The 18,258-nt window shown below is 40.3% G+C and overlaps 2 protein-coding genes across 2 annotated transcripts in view; one reads left to right on the top strand and one right to left on the bottom strand.

Moving 5' to 3' along the window:
• iqgap2 (IQ motif containing GTPase activating protein 2) overlaps positions 1 to 18,258 on the top strand; it is a 34,365-nt gene that overhangs the window by 2,108 nt on the left and 13,999 nt on the right. The window contains exons 2-15 of the mRNA XM_029439331.1: positions 1,326 to 1,425; positions 6,383 to 6,539; positions 7,051 to 7,128; positions 8,591 to 8,667; positions 10,710 to 10,777; positions 11,245 to 11,358; positions 11,464 to 11,642; positions 12,473 to 12,560; positions 12,834 to 12,997; positions 13,664 to 13,751; positions 14,024 to 14,187; positions 14,272 to 14,432; positions 14,697 to 14,821; positions 14,966 to 15,129. Of these exons, the coding sequence (XP_029295191.1) occupies positions 1,326 to 1,425; positions 6,383 to 6,539; positions 7,051 to 7,128; positions 8,591 to 8,667; positions 10,710 to 10,777; positions 11,245 to 11,358; positions 11,464 to 11,642; positions 12,473 to 12,560; positions 12,834 to 12,997; positions 13,664 to 13,751; positions 14,024 to 14,187; positions 14,272 to 14,432; positions 14,697 to 14,821; positions 14,966 to 15,129 (1,727 nt within the window). The remainder of the gene's footprint in view (positions 1 to 1,325; positions 1,426 to 6,382; positions 6,540 to 7,050; positions 7,129 to 8,590; positions 8,668 to 10,709; positions 10,778 to 11,244; positions 11,359 to 11,463; positions 11,643 to 12,472; positions 12,561 to 12,833; positions 12,998 to 13,663; positions 13,752 to 14,023; positions 14,188 to 14,271; positions 14,433 to 14,696; positions 14,822 to 14,965; positions 15,130 to 18,258) is intronic.
• f2rl2 (coagulation factor II (thrombin) receptor-like 2) lies at positions 13,762 to 17,501 on the bottom strand. The gene is made up of 2 exons (XM_029439332.1): positions 17,181 to 17,501; positions 13,762 to 16,774 (listed from the first exon to the last, which is right to left on the bottom strand). Exons 1-2 carry the CDS (start codon positions 17,242 to 17,244, stop codon positions 15,747 to 15,749), a joined length of 1,092 nt encoding a protein of 363 aa, XP_029295192.1. The 5' UTR covers positions 17,245 to 17,501; the 3' UTR covers positions 13,762 to 15,746.

The raw sequence follows: 18,258 nt of genomic DNA, 5'->3' as shown, positions 1-18,258 counted from the left end.
CGTTTATTTGATCATTTAAGGGACAAAATGTTTTTATTGCACTTTTATATTTAAATAAACCACACTGCTTTCACTTCCATGTTGTGCTACATTCCTGCTAATGTACCAATCTTTGCATCAAAATAAGACTTTAAATAAGGTTCTTCTTCACCTGAATTCAATGCATGTTCATTTGGCTCTCTTCTCTCTGTTGTATATTACTCTTCTAATCTGGACTGCAGCCACAACATTCAGGAAAGCTTCCAATGATTGAAGCACGTATTATGGTCAATATGCCAGTCGATCATGTTCATTTAATTGTGGGAAGCCACAATTGTGATGGTGATTAATATTCGATTAATTGTGCAGCCCTCAGGCCAAGGTAGACAGTGTTGTCAAAGGCTATAGTCATTTTTCCCCTCCTGCTGGGCATTGGGATTAGATTTTTTAGGCTAATTAATCAACAGGTTTTACCAGTTTAACTTGGCATCACTAGAGGCAGGAGACTAATAGTCACATAACCCATGTAGAATTATAATACTGCCGCTAGTAGTCTAACCCAGTACATGGTGCTTATTCCAGAGAAAGCTCTGTTTAAACTGAGCTGCTGTCTGAGATTGTCCCAGAAATAAAGAGATTTGATAGGATTAGAGCGGGGTAAGAAGCGCTGGGGGGAGGAGATCTCTTTAAACTGCAGGTAAAGGTCAACTCTCAGCAGAAGTCACTTGTCTGTCGGGTGCCCCACTATAGCCACTCTGGCCATTTCATCTCTCTCAAATAAGGGTTCATTGGGCTGGAGATTTAATATAGTTTCCAAGAGGCACTCAAGATCCCAACAGTCAAAGTAAACACCCTTTAACAAGAATTATGTGAAGCTTTTGCACTAAAGTTCAAAATGCACCTGCTGTACAGTACCTGTACCATGTCAGTAGAGTTCCCTTGCACTCGCACTAAGTGTTTTTATTTCATGTCCCTCATCTTATACTGTACTTTTAATGTCCGTCTAATCAGCAACTTCCTTTGAGCAGAAAACATTTGTGGTGAGGAGATTCTTTACAAACTGTTGCAGTAGAACCTGTTCTGTATCATGTGTAGTGTTATTTGTACGGTTTTAATGTTTGAAGTAGGGTTTTGTTTGAATTGGCTGTGTAATGTTATGTGTCAAGATAACTTACTATATAAAACATGCATCAATGTAAGAATATACTTATTAGTATCATGATAGTCATTTTGCCCACACCTACTTTAACCATTAGTAATTAAGACCAACACAAAGGCACAACGCACTAGCATGTTGAATAATTAAATGACAGTGACACAGTTTTGAACTTGCATGCCTTTTCCAGCCATTCAGGATGATGAGAGGCTGTCAGCGGAGGAGATGGATGAGAAGAGGAGACAGAACATCGCCTACGAGTACCTGTGTCACCTGGAGGAGGCCAAACGGTAAGACTGAAGGGATGAAGGGGAAAGAACCTTGGAGATAAGAGGAGCTTAATGGCACATGACTAAAGGCAACCACTTTCTTTTATTGTGTTTACTTTGTCATAACTCCAACAGCTCTGAGGAATGACATTGGGCGTGTTGTTGGGTCAAGCATTAGGTTTGTTTAACGTTTGATTGCCGAGCAATGGTTTTGTATTATACGTTTGTGTGTTTAATGAGCATCGTTATGCAGATCTAACAGCAGAGAGGTTGAGAAATTAAGTGGTGGAGAGAAAGCGAGGGGAATATGATAGATAATGGAACAAAGCAGTGTGTAATTAAATATTTTTTGTAGTAGCGTTCATGGAGCTGTGTTGACAGATAAAAGGCAGATACAGTGTGCACATGAGATGATGCCACAGTAAGCGTTCATGAGAACGTGCGTGATTAAGACATGGGAGGTGCTGACTTAGTGGAATAAGTGTCTCTCTTTCCACTGTGCCCTAAACCTCACTATAATAATCAACCTAACATATAGAGTAAGGTTTAGTAAATGCTTTTGTTTCTAATGGCTTTCAATGATGTCCACAAGAATCTTTCTAAACTAAGTTATTCTAAAGACGACAGAAACCTGATGAAGCCTCTTTCTTGTGAGGTGGCTGAGCAGAGCTAAAACTAAACCACTTCCTGTCTTCCTCCAAAAGGGCATCCATTCGAGCAGGAAGTGTAATCATACCTCTTTTTAACACACTGATTTTGCAACAACCCCACCCAGTCACAGAAAGATTGATTTCCTGGATTGATTATTAATTTTTGTACATACTGTAGCATTCTTTAGCCTTGTGGTGACTCAGCAGCATGCTTCTTCTCAGGACACTCTTTATATATATATATATATATATATATATTTTTTATTGTGTGTGTGCGCAGCCTCATTTACTTCAGCATTTCCTAACAGATTATTGTTTGACAACTGAATTTGCACTTTGACTCAGTAAAGACTATTTGAATAGCCTACATTATCTGCTTATGTCACAGGATAATAAGGGACTACAAGGGCAGGCAGGCTAGACTAAGCAAGCGTAGATTCAGTCTTCAATCATAATCGGCCCAGATTATCACAAATGTTTTCTTTTTTAAGTGTGCTAAAAAAAACTTAAGTGGAAGGCCAGCCCAGTTTCACTGAGACGGTTTAAGGAACAGGTGCTTTAGTATCTCTATATCGGCAAACTTTAAAATGATCACTATTTAACTCTCACACTTTCAAGCTTCCTGTTATTCCTCCCCAGTGTTGATGGCTTTTCTACACTCCTGTCAAATGTGGAATGAAACCTCTATTCTGGGAAAGTTGTCCAATTAGATTAGGATTAAGACGGCTGCTAAAGAAGCCGTCAACAACAGAGAGCATGGGATTAGTTTCTGCTCTCTAGGGTCAGTAGTCAGCATTCACTGAAACAAGGCGATCATGTAGAAGTACACCTGGGATATGATCTCACAAGAGACATGGAGACAGAGTTTCATTATACTATGTTTTTGAACACTGGTAAAAATGTCAGAAGTGGCCAAAAATGCTCTTTAGTGTTTCAACAATTGGGAAAAACATGAACTAACCCCTTCACCAAGTGTTCTGTAGCCACATGACTGCACTAAAAGTACAAAAGGGACATCGTGTAGCTGTGAATGAATCGTTTTGACACTGCACGTGGAGGGAAATGTTGCCTTAAAATTGTCTAATAATTATTTGTAAATTAACTAATAAATCTGATTTCATGGTATTCTAGATGGCAGTCTGATTTCCATCCTCTTTTAAACTTGTAGATCTCAGTTTTCTCAGTGATCTTATTACAATATCAATAACATTCCAGTTTCATCTGTAAAATCAGTTAAGGCCTTTTACACAGCAGAGATTTGACGTCTCATAGCAGGAAAAGCACATGTGTTACTAATAACATTAACGACGTGACAGTGAGCCAGCATGCACATCACCAGGACCCTGAAACTCAAGCAGTGACATGAAATTCAGCTATTATTAATTGTATGATCTACACCTGTGTTTTTTCCAACTGTGAATTGTCAAAATTGTCATATCTGCTCAGACCAGAGCTCTTTACATAGTTGATTGCTCACATGCTTTGTTGTTCAAAGTCTCCTTAAGTGCATATGGTAGAGTGCTAAATTGGTTTTACTGTTGTTGGCACACACACACACACACACACACAGTCACAGTTTCTAGGAAGAGACTTTGTACCCTCACCAGACAGTAAATATTTGGTGGTTTAATTTGTAGCTTTTTGGGTGAGAACCTTCTGCTTTGCTTTGGTACAGGTCCCCCCCCAGGATATCTAGAGCATGTGTTTTTCAGTCAAGGATATTATCCTTATTTTCCGACACACCCTACTCCACCACCGCTACATTTCTCTCCTCACAAACACAGACTCATGACCAGCATGACTAAGCTACATGACGCCAGCCTTCAGAAGACACTCTGTATTAAATACTGTAGCCAAAAGCAAGGAGTGTTGGATCACTAAAGTGTTTATGTGAGACATATTCCCAGAGTCCAGAAAGCTCTGTTTTTGTTTTGCCCGGTGAATTTCAGATTGGACAATGACAGGAAGGCCTGCTTAAAAGGTTTGTAAACAGGAGCGCTAGCTTGTCCTGCTTCAGGAGACAAGTTCTCCCAACATTGTTTTAAGTAGAGGAAGTGAAGTTCACAGGAGAGCTCTGTTAACCCATGCAGGATGTTCCTTTGACTATGTTCCTGCCAAACAGACCCTTTTTTCCCCTCCGCTATCTTGACTATTATCTGCCTTTGGTCTCCATTTAGGTCACTTCTATCGAGGCATGTATGATATTTATATAACAATAGCGTCGGGTTGATACCTGGCTTACAACTTCCTGCTTGAAATTGATGATTGTATGACTGCTTCTTTAAGTTTAGACTAACAATCACTTTGATGATAAAATAATTTGCAGAGTATTTTCCCACGTAATCCATTCTTGGATCAATCGTTTTGTCTCTTAAAAAAAAAAGAGGCCATGGTGATGTCATTAAAACCTAAAACTTTTGGATTTACTGTAATGTAAGACAATGAAAGGAAGCATATTTTCACATTGTGAGGAACCATCATTTTTTGCTTAAACGATTGATTAACACAATATTTTTTTTCTTTTGCCAATCAATCAGTCGACTAATCGATGCAGCATTATTTAAATTCACCCAAACGCCAGACTTCAAATCTTTGATCAAATGCAGCAGTGCCAGATAATACATTTCTTGATCCCTATCCCTAAACCTGAGCTTTGACGGAGCCTGTATACTATTGAATTCCTCATGTGAGGAGAAATGATATTTAAAATAATATCCCACAGAAACTTATTCCACTATTTGTAATATTAACAGCTTCATGGTTTCTTACTGAAGTAAGGCAGAGGTCTTCTTCTTGCATAATCTACAGCCTCAGTTGACATAATTGGTTACGAGGAGGCTTTATTCCTGCCTAACCGACACTCTCCACTGGGTTAGAGTTGACAGTGCAAGTTGTGGTTGTCCTTTTAATGTGCTGACACATATTTTGGCAGACTGGGTCCTTTGAGCACCCACACAGCCTTAATTAACCTAAACAAGGTGTCTGTGCGCATGCATGTGGGAGGGGAGGCTTTATTGCTTGCACACAGAAAGGCAGGAGCTGCTGGTACGACTAAAACCCATTAACCAAACATTAGGAAGCTAAGTTACTGAGAATTGCAAACTGCCTTTGGCAAAAGATACATTCAGTTGTAGCATGATGAGCAAAAAGGTGAAAACACAAACAGTTTTGTTTTGGTTGAACCATGAAGGACGGAGGTGTAGCCACGAAAGTGAATATGGTGCCACTTTCCAGGCAGTAAGATAATGTGTAACAGATTTTCAGACCATGACTATTCATCCTGCTCACAAATCATTTACTTGCTTTTTGGAATAGACTTTTTCCTAACAACATATCTGGGAATAGTTTGGCAGAGAGTCTGCTGCTCTGAAGTGGCTCTTGGACCTTTCAAAGGGAAATTAGGTAATTAGGAAATTAGTTTGAAAGAAGGTCAACATTATTTTGACATTCACTGAATATACTCTATTCAGTTTTTAGTTTCTAACTACGTCAAACATCTCTGTGATCATCCCGTGTAGAGATAAAAATCACCCTCTTCTCACATTGTCTTGCAGAAGTGAAACTCATAAACCTTCACTACTGATCAATTGAGGCTTTAGACCAATTGAAGTAGTGTGAGACATATTTGTTTACCTCTTTAACAACAAGCAAGCCAACCTTTACGTGGTCCTAAAGCTCAAACTCTATGTCTGTCCTCAGCCCCCTCCCTAAAGCATGCTGACTTCAGTGTGGGTGCTGCCTGTAACAATGCCCAGTTCTCACTGGCCTACAGACTACTTTGTTGTTTTGACCAAAAACATTTAGTTAATTATGTCCGCACTAACGCAATTAATAAATATTGTGCATTATTCTAATTATGACTTACATTTGTGTGTTCTTGGCCCACTTTTATTTTAGTTTTTGCTTTGAACAGAAGGTCAGCAGGTGTAGGAAAAGCCAATATTGACTTGCTGACTACATGCAGGCATTCAACCACCTCATAAATTTCACTGCACCCTGTAGTAGATCTCAGGTGGCAGGGTAAACAGAGTGGACTGATGTTTGTTTCTACTCTGAATGTAACCATGGCTCTGGTAGCCAGTCACTTAGAGTTGAGCTATTACTGTACTTTCCTAATACTATTAACAGTAGTTCTTTCTCACCTTTTTTAATTTATATTCACTTCAGCTAGTTGAGCAACAGTTTGATATAATGTGATCCACTTCTCAGCTTTCTGCCAGAAACACACTTGCTTCAACTTCCTCCACTGAGGTCAGTTTGAGTTGAACGTGACGGATACTTATGAAAATCCTCTGCCTGCTCTGAGGTTGGTCTGTGTGTACTCTCAGGTGGATGGAGGCCTGCCTAGAGGAGGACTTGCCCCCTACCACAGAACTCGAGGAGGGACTGAGGAATGGTGTCTACGTTGGAAAACTTGCCAACTTTTTCGCCCCCAAAATGGTGTCTGTGAAAAGGATCTACGACAGAGATCAGGCCCGCTATAAGGTGCACCTCCATTCTTTTACATTTAAACTCTATTTGCTCCATTCAGGTAAGGGCTTAGTTGTGCTATATTTGCATGTTCACTGGATTACATCATAGCAGACAGGAAGGCTGTTTTCAGATCTTTTTGGCACCTCCTAATAGTCTTACAAAGGAAAGGGATAAAGGTGTCAGGCGAGTGTTAGGGCCTACTACAAACATGTCTGAGTGAGATTCTTAGCTTGACTTTGAGCTTGATTTTATATCTCTTTGACAATCTGTAAACAAACCTTATCAGACTATTAGAAGCTATGATAAGTTTAGGAATCAGCACAAGATTCTTTGTCATCTGACGGGCTCAGCTGTTGTGTTGATGATGAGCTTGCTCTTCTTTACAGTAATGCACCATGTGCACACCATAGCCTTTTTTTAATCATTGTTTCAGGTTGCAATGATAAAGTCAAAGCATTTCTCTAGACTTCTGCATAATTCTATGGCTACATTTCTAAGTCTTTGCTCCTGTTTTCATCTTCAGAGCAAAGGGCTACACTTCAGACACACCGACAACACAGTGCAGTGGCTCAGAGCCATGGAATCAGTAGGTCTCCCCAAGGTAAGTGACTTACACAGCCGTCAGTAATGCAGACGCATGCTATGCTCCCTGTTTTACAAACATGTTCAGTATACACACCCATTTGAATCAGTCAGTAATCACACTGTAAGAAAATATTTTCTTCTGCAGATGAATTAAAGCTTTTATAAAACACAGCCAGTTTATATTCTGTAAGAGTCTTTGCTAAGTCAAAAAAATATCACTTGAGCTTCTCTGTGAGATTCCATTTAGGATGGAACAACACATCCGGTAAACAAGCTGAAGGAGTGAGCGAATGATATGACTCAAGTTAAAGTCCTCATTAACACAACAGTATGTGATGTCAGCGCACTGATCAAACATCATGTGATCATGAAAGACACGAGTTGTGCTTTAGGAAGACACTCACCAAGACTTGAGTTGCCTGTTTTGAGTTGTTTTAAGTCATTTATTTGCAGCAGATTACATTTTTCAACCTTAGGAGAAAGTGTTATTTTTCTCTTTGGAAGAAGTTGTGTTTATGTCGTTCATGTTAGAGGTCAGAAACCATCTACTAGGAATGTGCAGCTACAACTAAAATGGAGTAGAATCCATCCATCCAGTAGAATATAAAATTAGGAGAGGGTATAATCCGTCCTATAAAAGTCGCAGAAATAATTTGAACCTGCTGAATCCATCCTACGACTTCAGTAAGACTGCACCAAGCTGTAGAGAGCAGAGGGTAAAGACACATTTAATCAATTAACATGACTTCACATTGTGAGTATACTAAATCACCCGTGACAGCCTGTTTTCTGCATAATTAAATACTTTAATTCCAGGTGTGGTATTTGACTGGAAATGGTCAATAGAGTCATCTGTGTCTCATGATTCACATGGTGCACGCACACATCTCATGCATCTGTAAGAATGTAAACACTGACAGATGACATGGTAATGAGGGTGTGGCCATTCCGACACAAAAGACTTCACTGATGTGTATCCTGGAAATTATATTTTCCATTATATCATTCCATGTTTTTAAGCAAAACCATGATGTTGTAAGCATTATTCAGGTGTGATGTAACATAAATATATATATATATATTTTAGGGCATGAGCACGCACTGTGTCCTCATTAAAATGTAAATGTGTATGATGTATCACATTCTTGTCAGTAAAGGCTACTAGTACAACCGAACACCATAAGTAGTGATAAAAGGGACTAAGCAACTGCATGAACACCTATAAATTATAATGCAGTCCAATTCAATAGCACTGCAATAAATACATATTTAGAAATGATGCCAGTGACCCGTGTTGAACTAGTAGACTGTGGTATTGAGAAAGTGACATTTAATGCAGTGTAATTGTCTGGGATTGCATTATATTTTACAGGTATTCCTATTATTATGTCCACCCCTTGCAACTTCTCATGCTTTACAGTCTCTAGACGAGGATAAAAGAAGAGTGACTAATACATCTGGGTGGTTTCTGCTTTCAGATATTCTATCCTGAAACGACAGATGTGTACGATCGCAAAAACATGCCCAAGGTGGTTTACTGCATACACGCGCTGAGGTAAGAATAAAAGGATTCCAAAAACATAGCGATTTTTCACTTTACTGTCTTCATCCATTTTCCACTTCTGACAGCAAAATTGCTCACTCATCCCTTAAGTCTTTTGTTTGTGCAATGGCAAAGTAGTTGCTTATGTTCCCCAGGGTGCCACACCTGAATGTCGCGTATGATTTCACTTCCAAGAAAGAAATGAAAACCAGTGGAAAAAAACAGTTTTATAGATGATCTAAAAGTCTAGTGCTGGCATTTGGTATGTAATCTATGATGTAATGTGCAGATTAGATTTAGCAAATGCTGCATTTGTCTGTAAATGATGACTTTAGTCTTTCACTTGATTGTTTTTGCAGACAACATCAAACACTTTGGTTTGAGTGGTTACTTTTCTTTCCACACAGCAGTGTATTCACGTTACAGAAATTAAGGACAGTTTATATGTAATTCATTTTTACTTTTACTCTGTGGGGTTAAGCATGGCCTCTTTTTGTTCCCATTAAGTTTAACCTCTAGTTTATAAGTCAAGAACAGAAATAGTACTTGGTAAGGGATATGAAACAGGAACTGGAAAATGTAATTTCTACTTAGGTAAGGCCGATAGAGTGGTTCTTCTCAAACACAGATTTTTATGATTTTTCTTAAGTAGGTCAAATCTATATTATACACCACTATGCATTCAGTTGCAATGTGGTGATTTCACATGCTTTTAGTCCCTGAATTACCCGTTTACTCAATCTCCTTAAATCATAGGCTATTCACCAGTTCAATTACCTTTTTGAACAATTTTAGACTCTGTTATTTCAGTTTGTTTTGAGCACTTTTGATGAGCATAACCACCCTCTGCACACTGCTTTTATAAACATCTAAACAGCTTGTAATCAGGCGCTTTCTGGTAAACTGAATGTGCGCAACTCTTTCCTTGTTGGCTCACCACAAATGGTAAATTCTTTTTCATACTATTGGGTTTTTGAAAAAGGTTGTAATACTGTAAAGGTTTGTGGTGTAACGTGGGTGGCTGGATGCCCTCACTTTTCCAGTTGAGATGACTCAAGGGTCAATTTTATCTATCTGACCCAGTCAGCTAAACACAGCATTAGGGAGTGGCTATGTGAGCTGCTTGAGTTGTTTTCTCTGTTGTAGTGTTTCGGTCAGGTCCTGAGAGAATTGGTTTCCTTCCCTCCTTATGCACACACGTGCTCTTCCTTCCTGCAAGTACAGCTTACGTCCCACATGGACCCAATGAATACTCTGCTTCCCTGGGCACAAACACATGGAGGCAAAGCAGCGGATGCCTCTGCACATTCAGTGTGGTGGAAATTTGAAAGGAAACGCAATGTAATGGGCAAAGAACAAGTACATTTAAAGTGGTAGAGATGTAGGCCTTCATTTTTGTTTTTTTCTAAAAGGAAGAGGAACACATGGAAGTTAACAAAGGGGATCCACAGTCTGGAGAGAGCTAGTAGCTTCAAGCTAGTCAGCTGATTATTAGTAACCCCTGTGGTTTATAATGGGCCACCTTCATCAGCTGTTATTCTCAGCCTGAATCAGCTGCTTGCATTTTAAAACATTACCCTTTGTATAAACGGAGTTAGGATAGTTGTCTCAAGCCTCCTGTGTCCCAAGGACAGAGTTCATTTCATGTTTACACACACACTGACTAAAGGGCAGAGTAGCCAGCTACTGCATCGGCTGCATTCAGAGCAGTGTTAATGTGCTAGACCAGCCTTTTTTAAATATCTATAATTCATTACAGCTTATCAGGTAACTGGGGGAAGATGAAAGTTTCATGAAGTTTCCAGCCACCTGCTTGTTGATAGCGGTGCTCAGTGCAGACTGTCTGCTGTCAGAGCGACACTACCCCCCTGTGGTGTAAGTGTGACATAGGCGGGAATTAAAGGCCATCAAGAGCAACAATCATGAAGAAGAAGTGCAAAAAAGTTTCAGTTTCATGATATCAGACTGTAGAATATCAGAATGTTTCAAGCTTCTCGGTGCTTTCTACTTTTACTATGCAAGTTTTACAGTCTAAATGTTATGGTTTATTTCAGCTTGTACCTGTACAAACTGGGCATTGCACCACAGATCCAGGACCTGCTGGGGAAAGTGGCCTTCACAGGTAATTTTGACTTCGGCTTCTCCTGAAACCGAAGTCTAGCTCAAAAGTTCGATACACTGAGTGTAAATGCACCTCTTTGTATTGAAGGTATTTTTCTTGTCTTGTTGAGATTGAATTGGAAAAACACGAAAGACGTGTCTAATTTAGTATTATCCAACATTTCAGTTCATCAATATATCACCTGCAAACATTTAAATGACACTAAAGAGAAAACGCAACATACTGCTGATACAGATTAGTGTACAGATCATCAGAACAACTGCATACACTTGTGTAAGAAAATGAACAAAAGCTTTAGAATAGAAGTGTTTTGAGAATCATGCTTTTTATTTGATGATTGTGCCAAAGGAAAAAAAAACTAGCAAAACACATTTAATTGTATATCATGCTGTATATGTTATACTTTACTATGCTGTGCTTTCTAACACCACCATTTCCCCTGCAATCAATATACATTTTTCTTCTAGCGGAAGAGATTAGTAACATGAGGAGTGAGCTGGAGAAGTATGGCATTCAAATGCCAGCTTTCAGTAAGATTGGAGGAATCCTGGCCAATGAGCTCTCAGTGGATGAAGCTGCCTGTAAGTCCTCTGACATTCTCACTAAATCTCTGACTAATTTCATGTAGTTTCCTAATGTCTTTTTGGCCAACACTAAAATATTTGCACACACTCTGTTGACCTTAGTGCATGCTGCTGTGATTGCAATCAATGAGGCGGTTGACAGAGGTCAGACGTCTGTGACGATGGGCGCCCTCAATAATCCCAACGCAATGCTGAAGAATACCCAGGAAGCTCTGGCCCAAGACTACCAGGACGCACTGAGCCAGGCCAAGGCTCGTAAGCAGGATCAGTCCCTTGGGAAGGTGAGAAGCCTATAAAAACACTTCAGTGTTCTCTTATGTTTCAGTTTCATCATGCATTTGTGTGTTAATGTTTGGTTCCTGGCTGGCTTTCCCTGTATAGAAGGCTTGATTAGACTTTCGCTGTCTTCATAACTAAGTTTGTTTAGTTTCTCCCTCTTTTGCTCGCCTACTCTCCGAACTCTATCATCTTCTAGTTCACTTGTTTTTTTGGACTGGTCAGATATTCCGTTATATAAATGTAATTTTAAAAGCTGGTAATATTAAATTGAAATGCCATTACCAATAATAAGATGCATCTGCACTACAATGTCACATCAGTATTCAACCCAGGGTGGAAACAGGGTTACACAGCCTGGTCTGGAGTGTGTTTATGTATTCAGGTTGTTGACCACAAACTGATGTTTGTGTGTCTGTCTGAAAGTGCTGTCACTGCACTGAAATGGAAGAATACAAATCCCTGAGACCAAATTTGAGCAATGCCAATAATTGAAACTTGACTGTTGCTCTGAACTAATGTTTTGACTGCAGTGTCTAGTACTGACAACTATAACAACTGAAGAGATACCAACACTGAGGTCTGAAAGGGGTTTCCTGCAAAGAATCACTCCACAGGCCTTGCCAGCACATTCCAGTGGCTGCAGTGTCAGCTGTACTTCACCAAACACAAACCCTCTGCACCATCCGGCATCTTGCCTCCCATTCTCTTTACAAACAGGAGTCATTAATTTCCACTTAATGACTGAAGTGTAATATGCAACTTCATCAGTATGAATGGGAGGAACAATGTATGTAATCTAATGTATATATCCTGTGTTTATTATTTCCATTAGCGCTCCTCGATTGCTACTGAAGAAAGAGATGTTTATGAGGAGCTGCTGACTCACCAGGAGATCCAAGGTTGCTTGGACTTTGTCAACAGTAAGGACTTTCTCTCCCACATAATCCTTAAATTCTAACTTTCCCCAAACCACTGTACAGTACCATGAATGCATTCCTTTTTGTATGGGAAAAAAACTTCTTGTACCGTGTTGGTGCAGATTAACACAGGATGCAATCTTTGAACTCTGAATATACAGGAGAAAATGTGCAGTTAATAATCTAGAAATTCGATAAATTAGCAATTATATGAAATACTTGAAAGAAAGCACATTATCCTGACATTAAGTCTGTCTTGGTTTTTCCTGTCTCCAGTCCAGGCAGCAGTAAGGCAGGTGAATCAGGCGGTGTCGACCCAGGACGAGGCTGCTCTGATGGTTGCACTTAGGCTTGAAGTTCTGGCCCTGCTGGGTGTTCAGGAGTCAAACTGTGTCTGGTACCTGGAACATTGTACCACCTACTGCCAACACAAATCCAAGGTATAGTTAAACAGAGCTTGTTTTCTCAGATGTTACCCAACTCTGTGCCTTATGAGCCAGAGCACCTCTGGTTTTCTTTCCAAGCACTTATTTCATTTCATGTTTTTGCAGTTGTATGCAACAAATACGACTAATAAATAAGTCCGGCTAGAATGAAAATAAAGCAACACTTCGGAGGTCCATAGTTGAAAATGACTGTGTTGGCAATTTACAGGCAACAGGACATATACATTCCCTCAGAGGAAATCTTTTACAGACGTGTGTGTAATAGGAATGAATCATACACATTTGCATTGATTTCTTTAACCCCCTTTCTAAACGGCACATTTTTATTAATTTTTTGATCGTCCATCAGACAAAAACAGACCGTCTTTCATTTTTAAATACTGTTTTGAGCACAAAGCACTTCATTGGTTGAACAGATGAAGGACTGTAGTTGTTCTGCTTTCACTACTCCAAGCCAAGTGGTTACCTCAGGCAGAGAAGAGATTGTGTTATAAAGAAAAAGGCTATCCAAACCTTCAGAGAAAAACTAATCAGCCTCAGTAATTTCAGTTGGAATGGACACCACCAGGCTCTTTGTATTAGGCCCTGTATTAAAACATGCTGAACCATCATGAGATGTTAGTGGCATCTCTCTAGAGAACTTTAATCTTTGTGTTGCAGGATGAAGGGAGGGCTGTGATGGTGGACAAAGAGGAGATTCAGGGAGTTGTCAGCTCTTGTAATGACTTTGCTGAGGCAGAGAAACGAAGTAAGCACCATTTCGTAACTTACCATGGATGTTTATTAACACATAATTACTGGTCAGTTGAAAATCACAAAAGTATCCACTTGCAAGCTTCTCAAAGCACACATGTAGAGTCTATGTTACATTGCACAGTACAGTCAATTATAAATCTGTAATGGGTTTTCCAAAGGACTTTCAGTATGTAATTGTAAGGCAAAGATGAAAGGTCATTTAATTACTCGCATGCCTTGGGTTATCTGCAAGACATGACTATCTGTGGTAATTTTCTTCACCAGAACTCGAGGCAGTTACAGTGATCAATACAGCCATCCGTCTTGGCAATGCAGTGGAGACGGTGGAGGAGCTGACAAACCCTGAGGCGCAACTGCCAATTGTCTACCAAACTGCTGCCAACCTCTACCAGGCTGAGCTTTTCAGTTTGCAGCTACAAGGGGCGCGGGTGAGACATCATGTTTGCAATTTTGACTCTTTACTGTTTGTGTACCCACATGTTATTGATGATTGAGACCTTTATGTTCATTAGTCCGGCTTGAGCCACGAGGAGCTGAGTGTAGCTGTGGAGATGCTGTCGGCTGTCGCAGTGCTGAATGAGGTACTGGACACCAAAGACCCCCAGGCTGTGATTGAGCAACTTACAGACTCTCCCCTGGGCTTCACCAACATGGACCAAGACAACCTCAACAGGTACGATGGCTGAGTTGTTCTGGAGCTAACCTTAGACCCCTAATCGCCCTGCTGTCACATCTATGATTACTGTTTTGTTGTTGCAACTCTGGAAGTTATATTATGGTGGTATAGGACGGTTTTAGGAGCAGAAAATTGATTTGATAAAGAAAGTTAGTCATATGTCTTTAGGTTGCGTATCACTGCACTGTAGGTCTGCACTAGGATGGGCTGATGAGTAGGTGTTCATTAAATGTTGAATTTCTTCATGGACATTTCCGTCAGGTACGCTGACACCCTTATCAAACTGCGAGGCGAGACTCTTGCCAAGGGCCAAGAGTTTCTCACCTGGAACGATGTTCAGAAATGCATCGACACTGTCAACGTTCAGGTCCACGAGGAGCATGAACGTAAGAATCAGATTTCTGACTATGTTTTACGTAGTGGAGCTTGTGAACTTTGAAGCAAACAGTTTTTTGCTTTTTTCAAACACACGATGAATGACAGACAATTCATTGATGAAGTATCAAATGGTTTTCTTCTTCTTGTTCCAGGCATCATAGCTATAGCTGAAATCAATGAGGCGCTTAACTCAGGTGATCATCAGCAGACGCTTGCAGCTCTGCTCCTCCCGACAGCCAAGTTGACGGGGGTTAACCCAGCCACAGCCAAACACTACCATGATGTCCTACAATATACCAAACAACTCCTCTGCCAGGTACTGTGACTTTAAATTGAGTTGATTTATATAGTATTCATGTAAAACATTATTTTTTTATTAAAGTTACAGTTACTTTCCTTCATACATCCTCAAAGTGCAAAATATGAATACAACCTTCATGCTGAATAAATCAGTGTTGTCTCCACATGTCATAACTTTACCTCATTCTAATCACTAGTTCTTATTTGCTTTGCACAGAAGCCTCTAATCCCTGACATGGCTCCATTTGAATAGCTTAATGTTAAATAATCTAGAGCTTTCATGTATATTTGTACTTATAACTGGAAGGGAAAGAGTAAATGTTTAAGTAAATATTGTTTTATTTGTATTTACACGTAGTTGTATTGAAAAGGTTATTGCCCAACCTGAGATGTTGCTGGTTTGACATTATAGGCTTGTTTAGGATTCACAGTCTAAAGTCTTTCTGATCCTGATATTCCTAAAACTGACTTCACAGAGCATTGATGTTGTTTTTAGATCTAACAGATGCAGTATCACCCTGTTAAATTCACAATGTCCGGTTATAACATTCCCAACTTTGTTCCTGGGCTTGTGCTTCCCTGCTGGTTCTCCACAATAGTCAATCAGTCTTTTCTGTGCACACGCATCCAGTCTCACGTCATAACAGTCTGCCTCTGAGGTATCCCACGGAGAGAAATGAATTGTAGTTCTGAGGCGGCCATCTTGGAATTGAGCATACACAGGAAGGGATCCAGACAACTGTGGAAGCAGCAGAGACACACTGCTACTCTGTAGTATCCATACAGTCTGTCGTCCCCACTGGTAAACAGACGGATGTAGTGGGCGATATGCAGGATGCCGCTAGGCAAGAAACACACCACAAAGATGACAAAAACTAGAGTGCTGACCCTGATAAACGGTTTCCAGTCGCAACGAGATTGCCCTAGGTGGTATACCACTGCCACATGGGCATAGATGCAAATCAGGAAGGGCACTATGAAGCCCAGACAAACCAGCATCAGTCTGTACGGCACCAGTGGGGAATGGGATTTTTCTTCCAGGGGAAGTACATCATGGCAGGTAGTGACTCCCAGCTGGGTAACCTGGTATGTCTGCCTGACGAGGAGCTCGGGCACAATAGCAGCCACGAACAGGAACCAGACAACTAAGCACGTCCAAACTGCCAGCGTCGTCTTAGCAAGCCTTCTGTACAGAAACGGCCTCACCACAGCCAGGTAGCGCTTCAGACTGATGCATGCTATCGTTTGAGCTGAACTGTAAACATTGCCATAAAACAAGGCTGTGATAAACCGGCAGGAGATTTCCCCAAATATCCAGTTGTTCCCGTTGATGTGGTAGTGAACACGCAGTGCCAGGGAAAGCAGCAGCAGCAGGTCGGACAAGGCCAGGTTCAGGTACAGAACTATTGTGGATAAGGGCTTTGCTCTGAGTCTGAGGAAGGCCAGAATGTAGGCGTTGGACGGGATACCCACCAGCATGGCCAGGATGTATGATGAAGGTATGACCCTGGTGCTGAGGACCCCTGTGGTATAGGCTGTAACTGGGTCCTCCAAGTTCACATGCAGCCGCTGGTCTGTGTGATTACGTGTGTACAGCCTCCCCTTGAAGGTTTTCGGTGTCATACCAGGTGGAATATTGTTTTTGGTTCTTGTTATATTTCCTATAAATGGGTAGAAAAATATGTTTATGGCTTTAAAAAACCTTAAGTTTTATCATAAAAGTACATTTGAAACATTAAAACAGAAAGTGTAGTTTATCATGCCATCTGTTTTTTTCTAGTTCATTAGAAGACTTTCTAGTTATTTAAAAAATAATAATAATCATAAAAGTATGCATTATTAAATATCTTTATTACAATGTTTTTAATTTTGTATTGTATTTACAGCTGTATTAAAATATTTTAACATGTTTTGTAACTTAGATTTGTAAAATGAGCCATTACCAAGGGAACCAAAAAGCTTGTTGTTTGAAGTCCAAGTATAAATATCTCATTATGGACCCTGGCTGTGAAGAAGTAATTACAAATATGCTTTTGGAAAACTCTTATAGCATTTTAATAAACTTACCATCGTGCTGAATGGTCTGCACTGCCATCAAACAAATGAGTAGTCCTGGCACAAGGTCGGCCATATCCCTCTGCAGTCTTTATCCCAGAGTTTTACAGTTTTCTTGTCAGCTTTCTCTTCACCGCAGTGCTGCTTCTTTTCAGTAAATGTTGGATGTAGGAGTTCTCCATCGGTGAAATTTGCTATTTGGCATCTCTGCAGCCAACAGTAGAGCTGATAATGAAGTGTACTCCAGCCTAGCTTCCCGCTAGTGTACTGTATGTGGGGCGCTTGTCTGTTTGTACGGTGCAGTGAGCATATTTCCTGTCCAGGCTTGGAAACTGAATTCCCTTCTGCCTGCGTCAGTCACTGCCCACTCACACACTGCGGTGGGAGGACACTGCTAAATGGTTAATCAACAGCTGTGATCCATGAATAGATTCCACTGATTACTGTTGAGTGTTTTATTGTGGTTATGGTTATTATGGGGTTTTGGTATGAAAGGTGACCTGGTTTTTTGCAATCATTTGAGGGGGACTGTGGGGTATTAGTCAGTCTGGTTATGGAATTCGGACTGCAATAGATGCTTTCCGCAATGGATGCTTTGGGATGTTGATATTTTTCTGACTCTATTACATTATAAAATGAAATGGCCAGATGCAGATATAAACAAAAGCTGCTTTTTAGTCTGCTCAGTGTGTCTTAATGGTGACTTCCTTCCTGTCCGGGATACACCCCTGGTCCCCACCAGAGATTTCTAAAATTAGCCTGAGAACAAATCCAAAAGTCAGGCTGAATAAACATTCTTTGTGGGTGTTGTGATGTCATCAGGGTCTGTTTTGGGGCGAGGCTATGTCTATAGTGTAACTATTGTCAACACTTCACATTTTTTCCTTTCCCTTAGCTCTTACCTCTGGACACAGGGGAAATGGTACCGTCTATATTTTGCCGCTGCTCTAATGGCACCAGCTTGTGTAGTGATGCTAATGAAGTGCTACTGCTGTAGAGCAAAAATCTCCACAATCCTAACTTGATGAATCTGCATAATGAACTGTAACTACAAGAATGTCTAACCTTCACTAATCAAACATCAAATCAC

This window comes from Cottoperca gobio, chromosome 9, assembly GCF_900634415.1.
Source record: "Cottoperca gobio chromosome 9, fCotGob3.1, whole genome shotgun sequence".
Taxonomy (NCBI): domain Eukaryota; kingdom Metazoa; phylum Chordata; class Actinopteri; order Perciformes; family Bovichtidae; genus Cottoperca; species Cottoperca gobio.
This window is presented reverse-complemented; position numbering and strand designations above follow the sequence as displayed.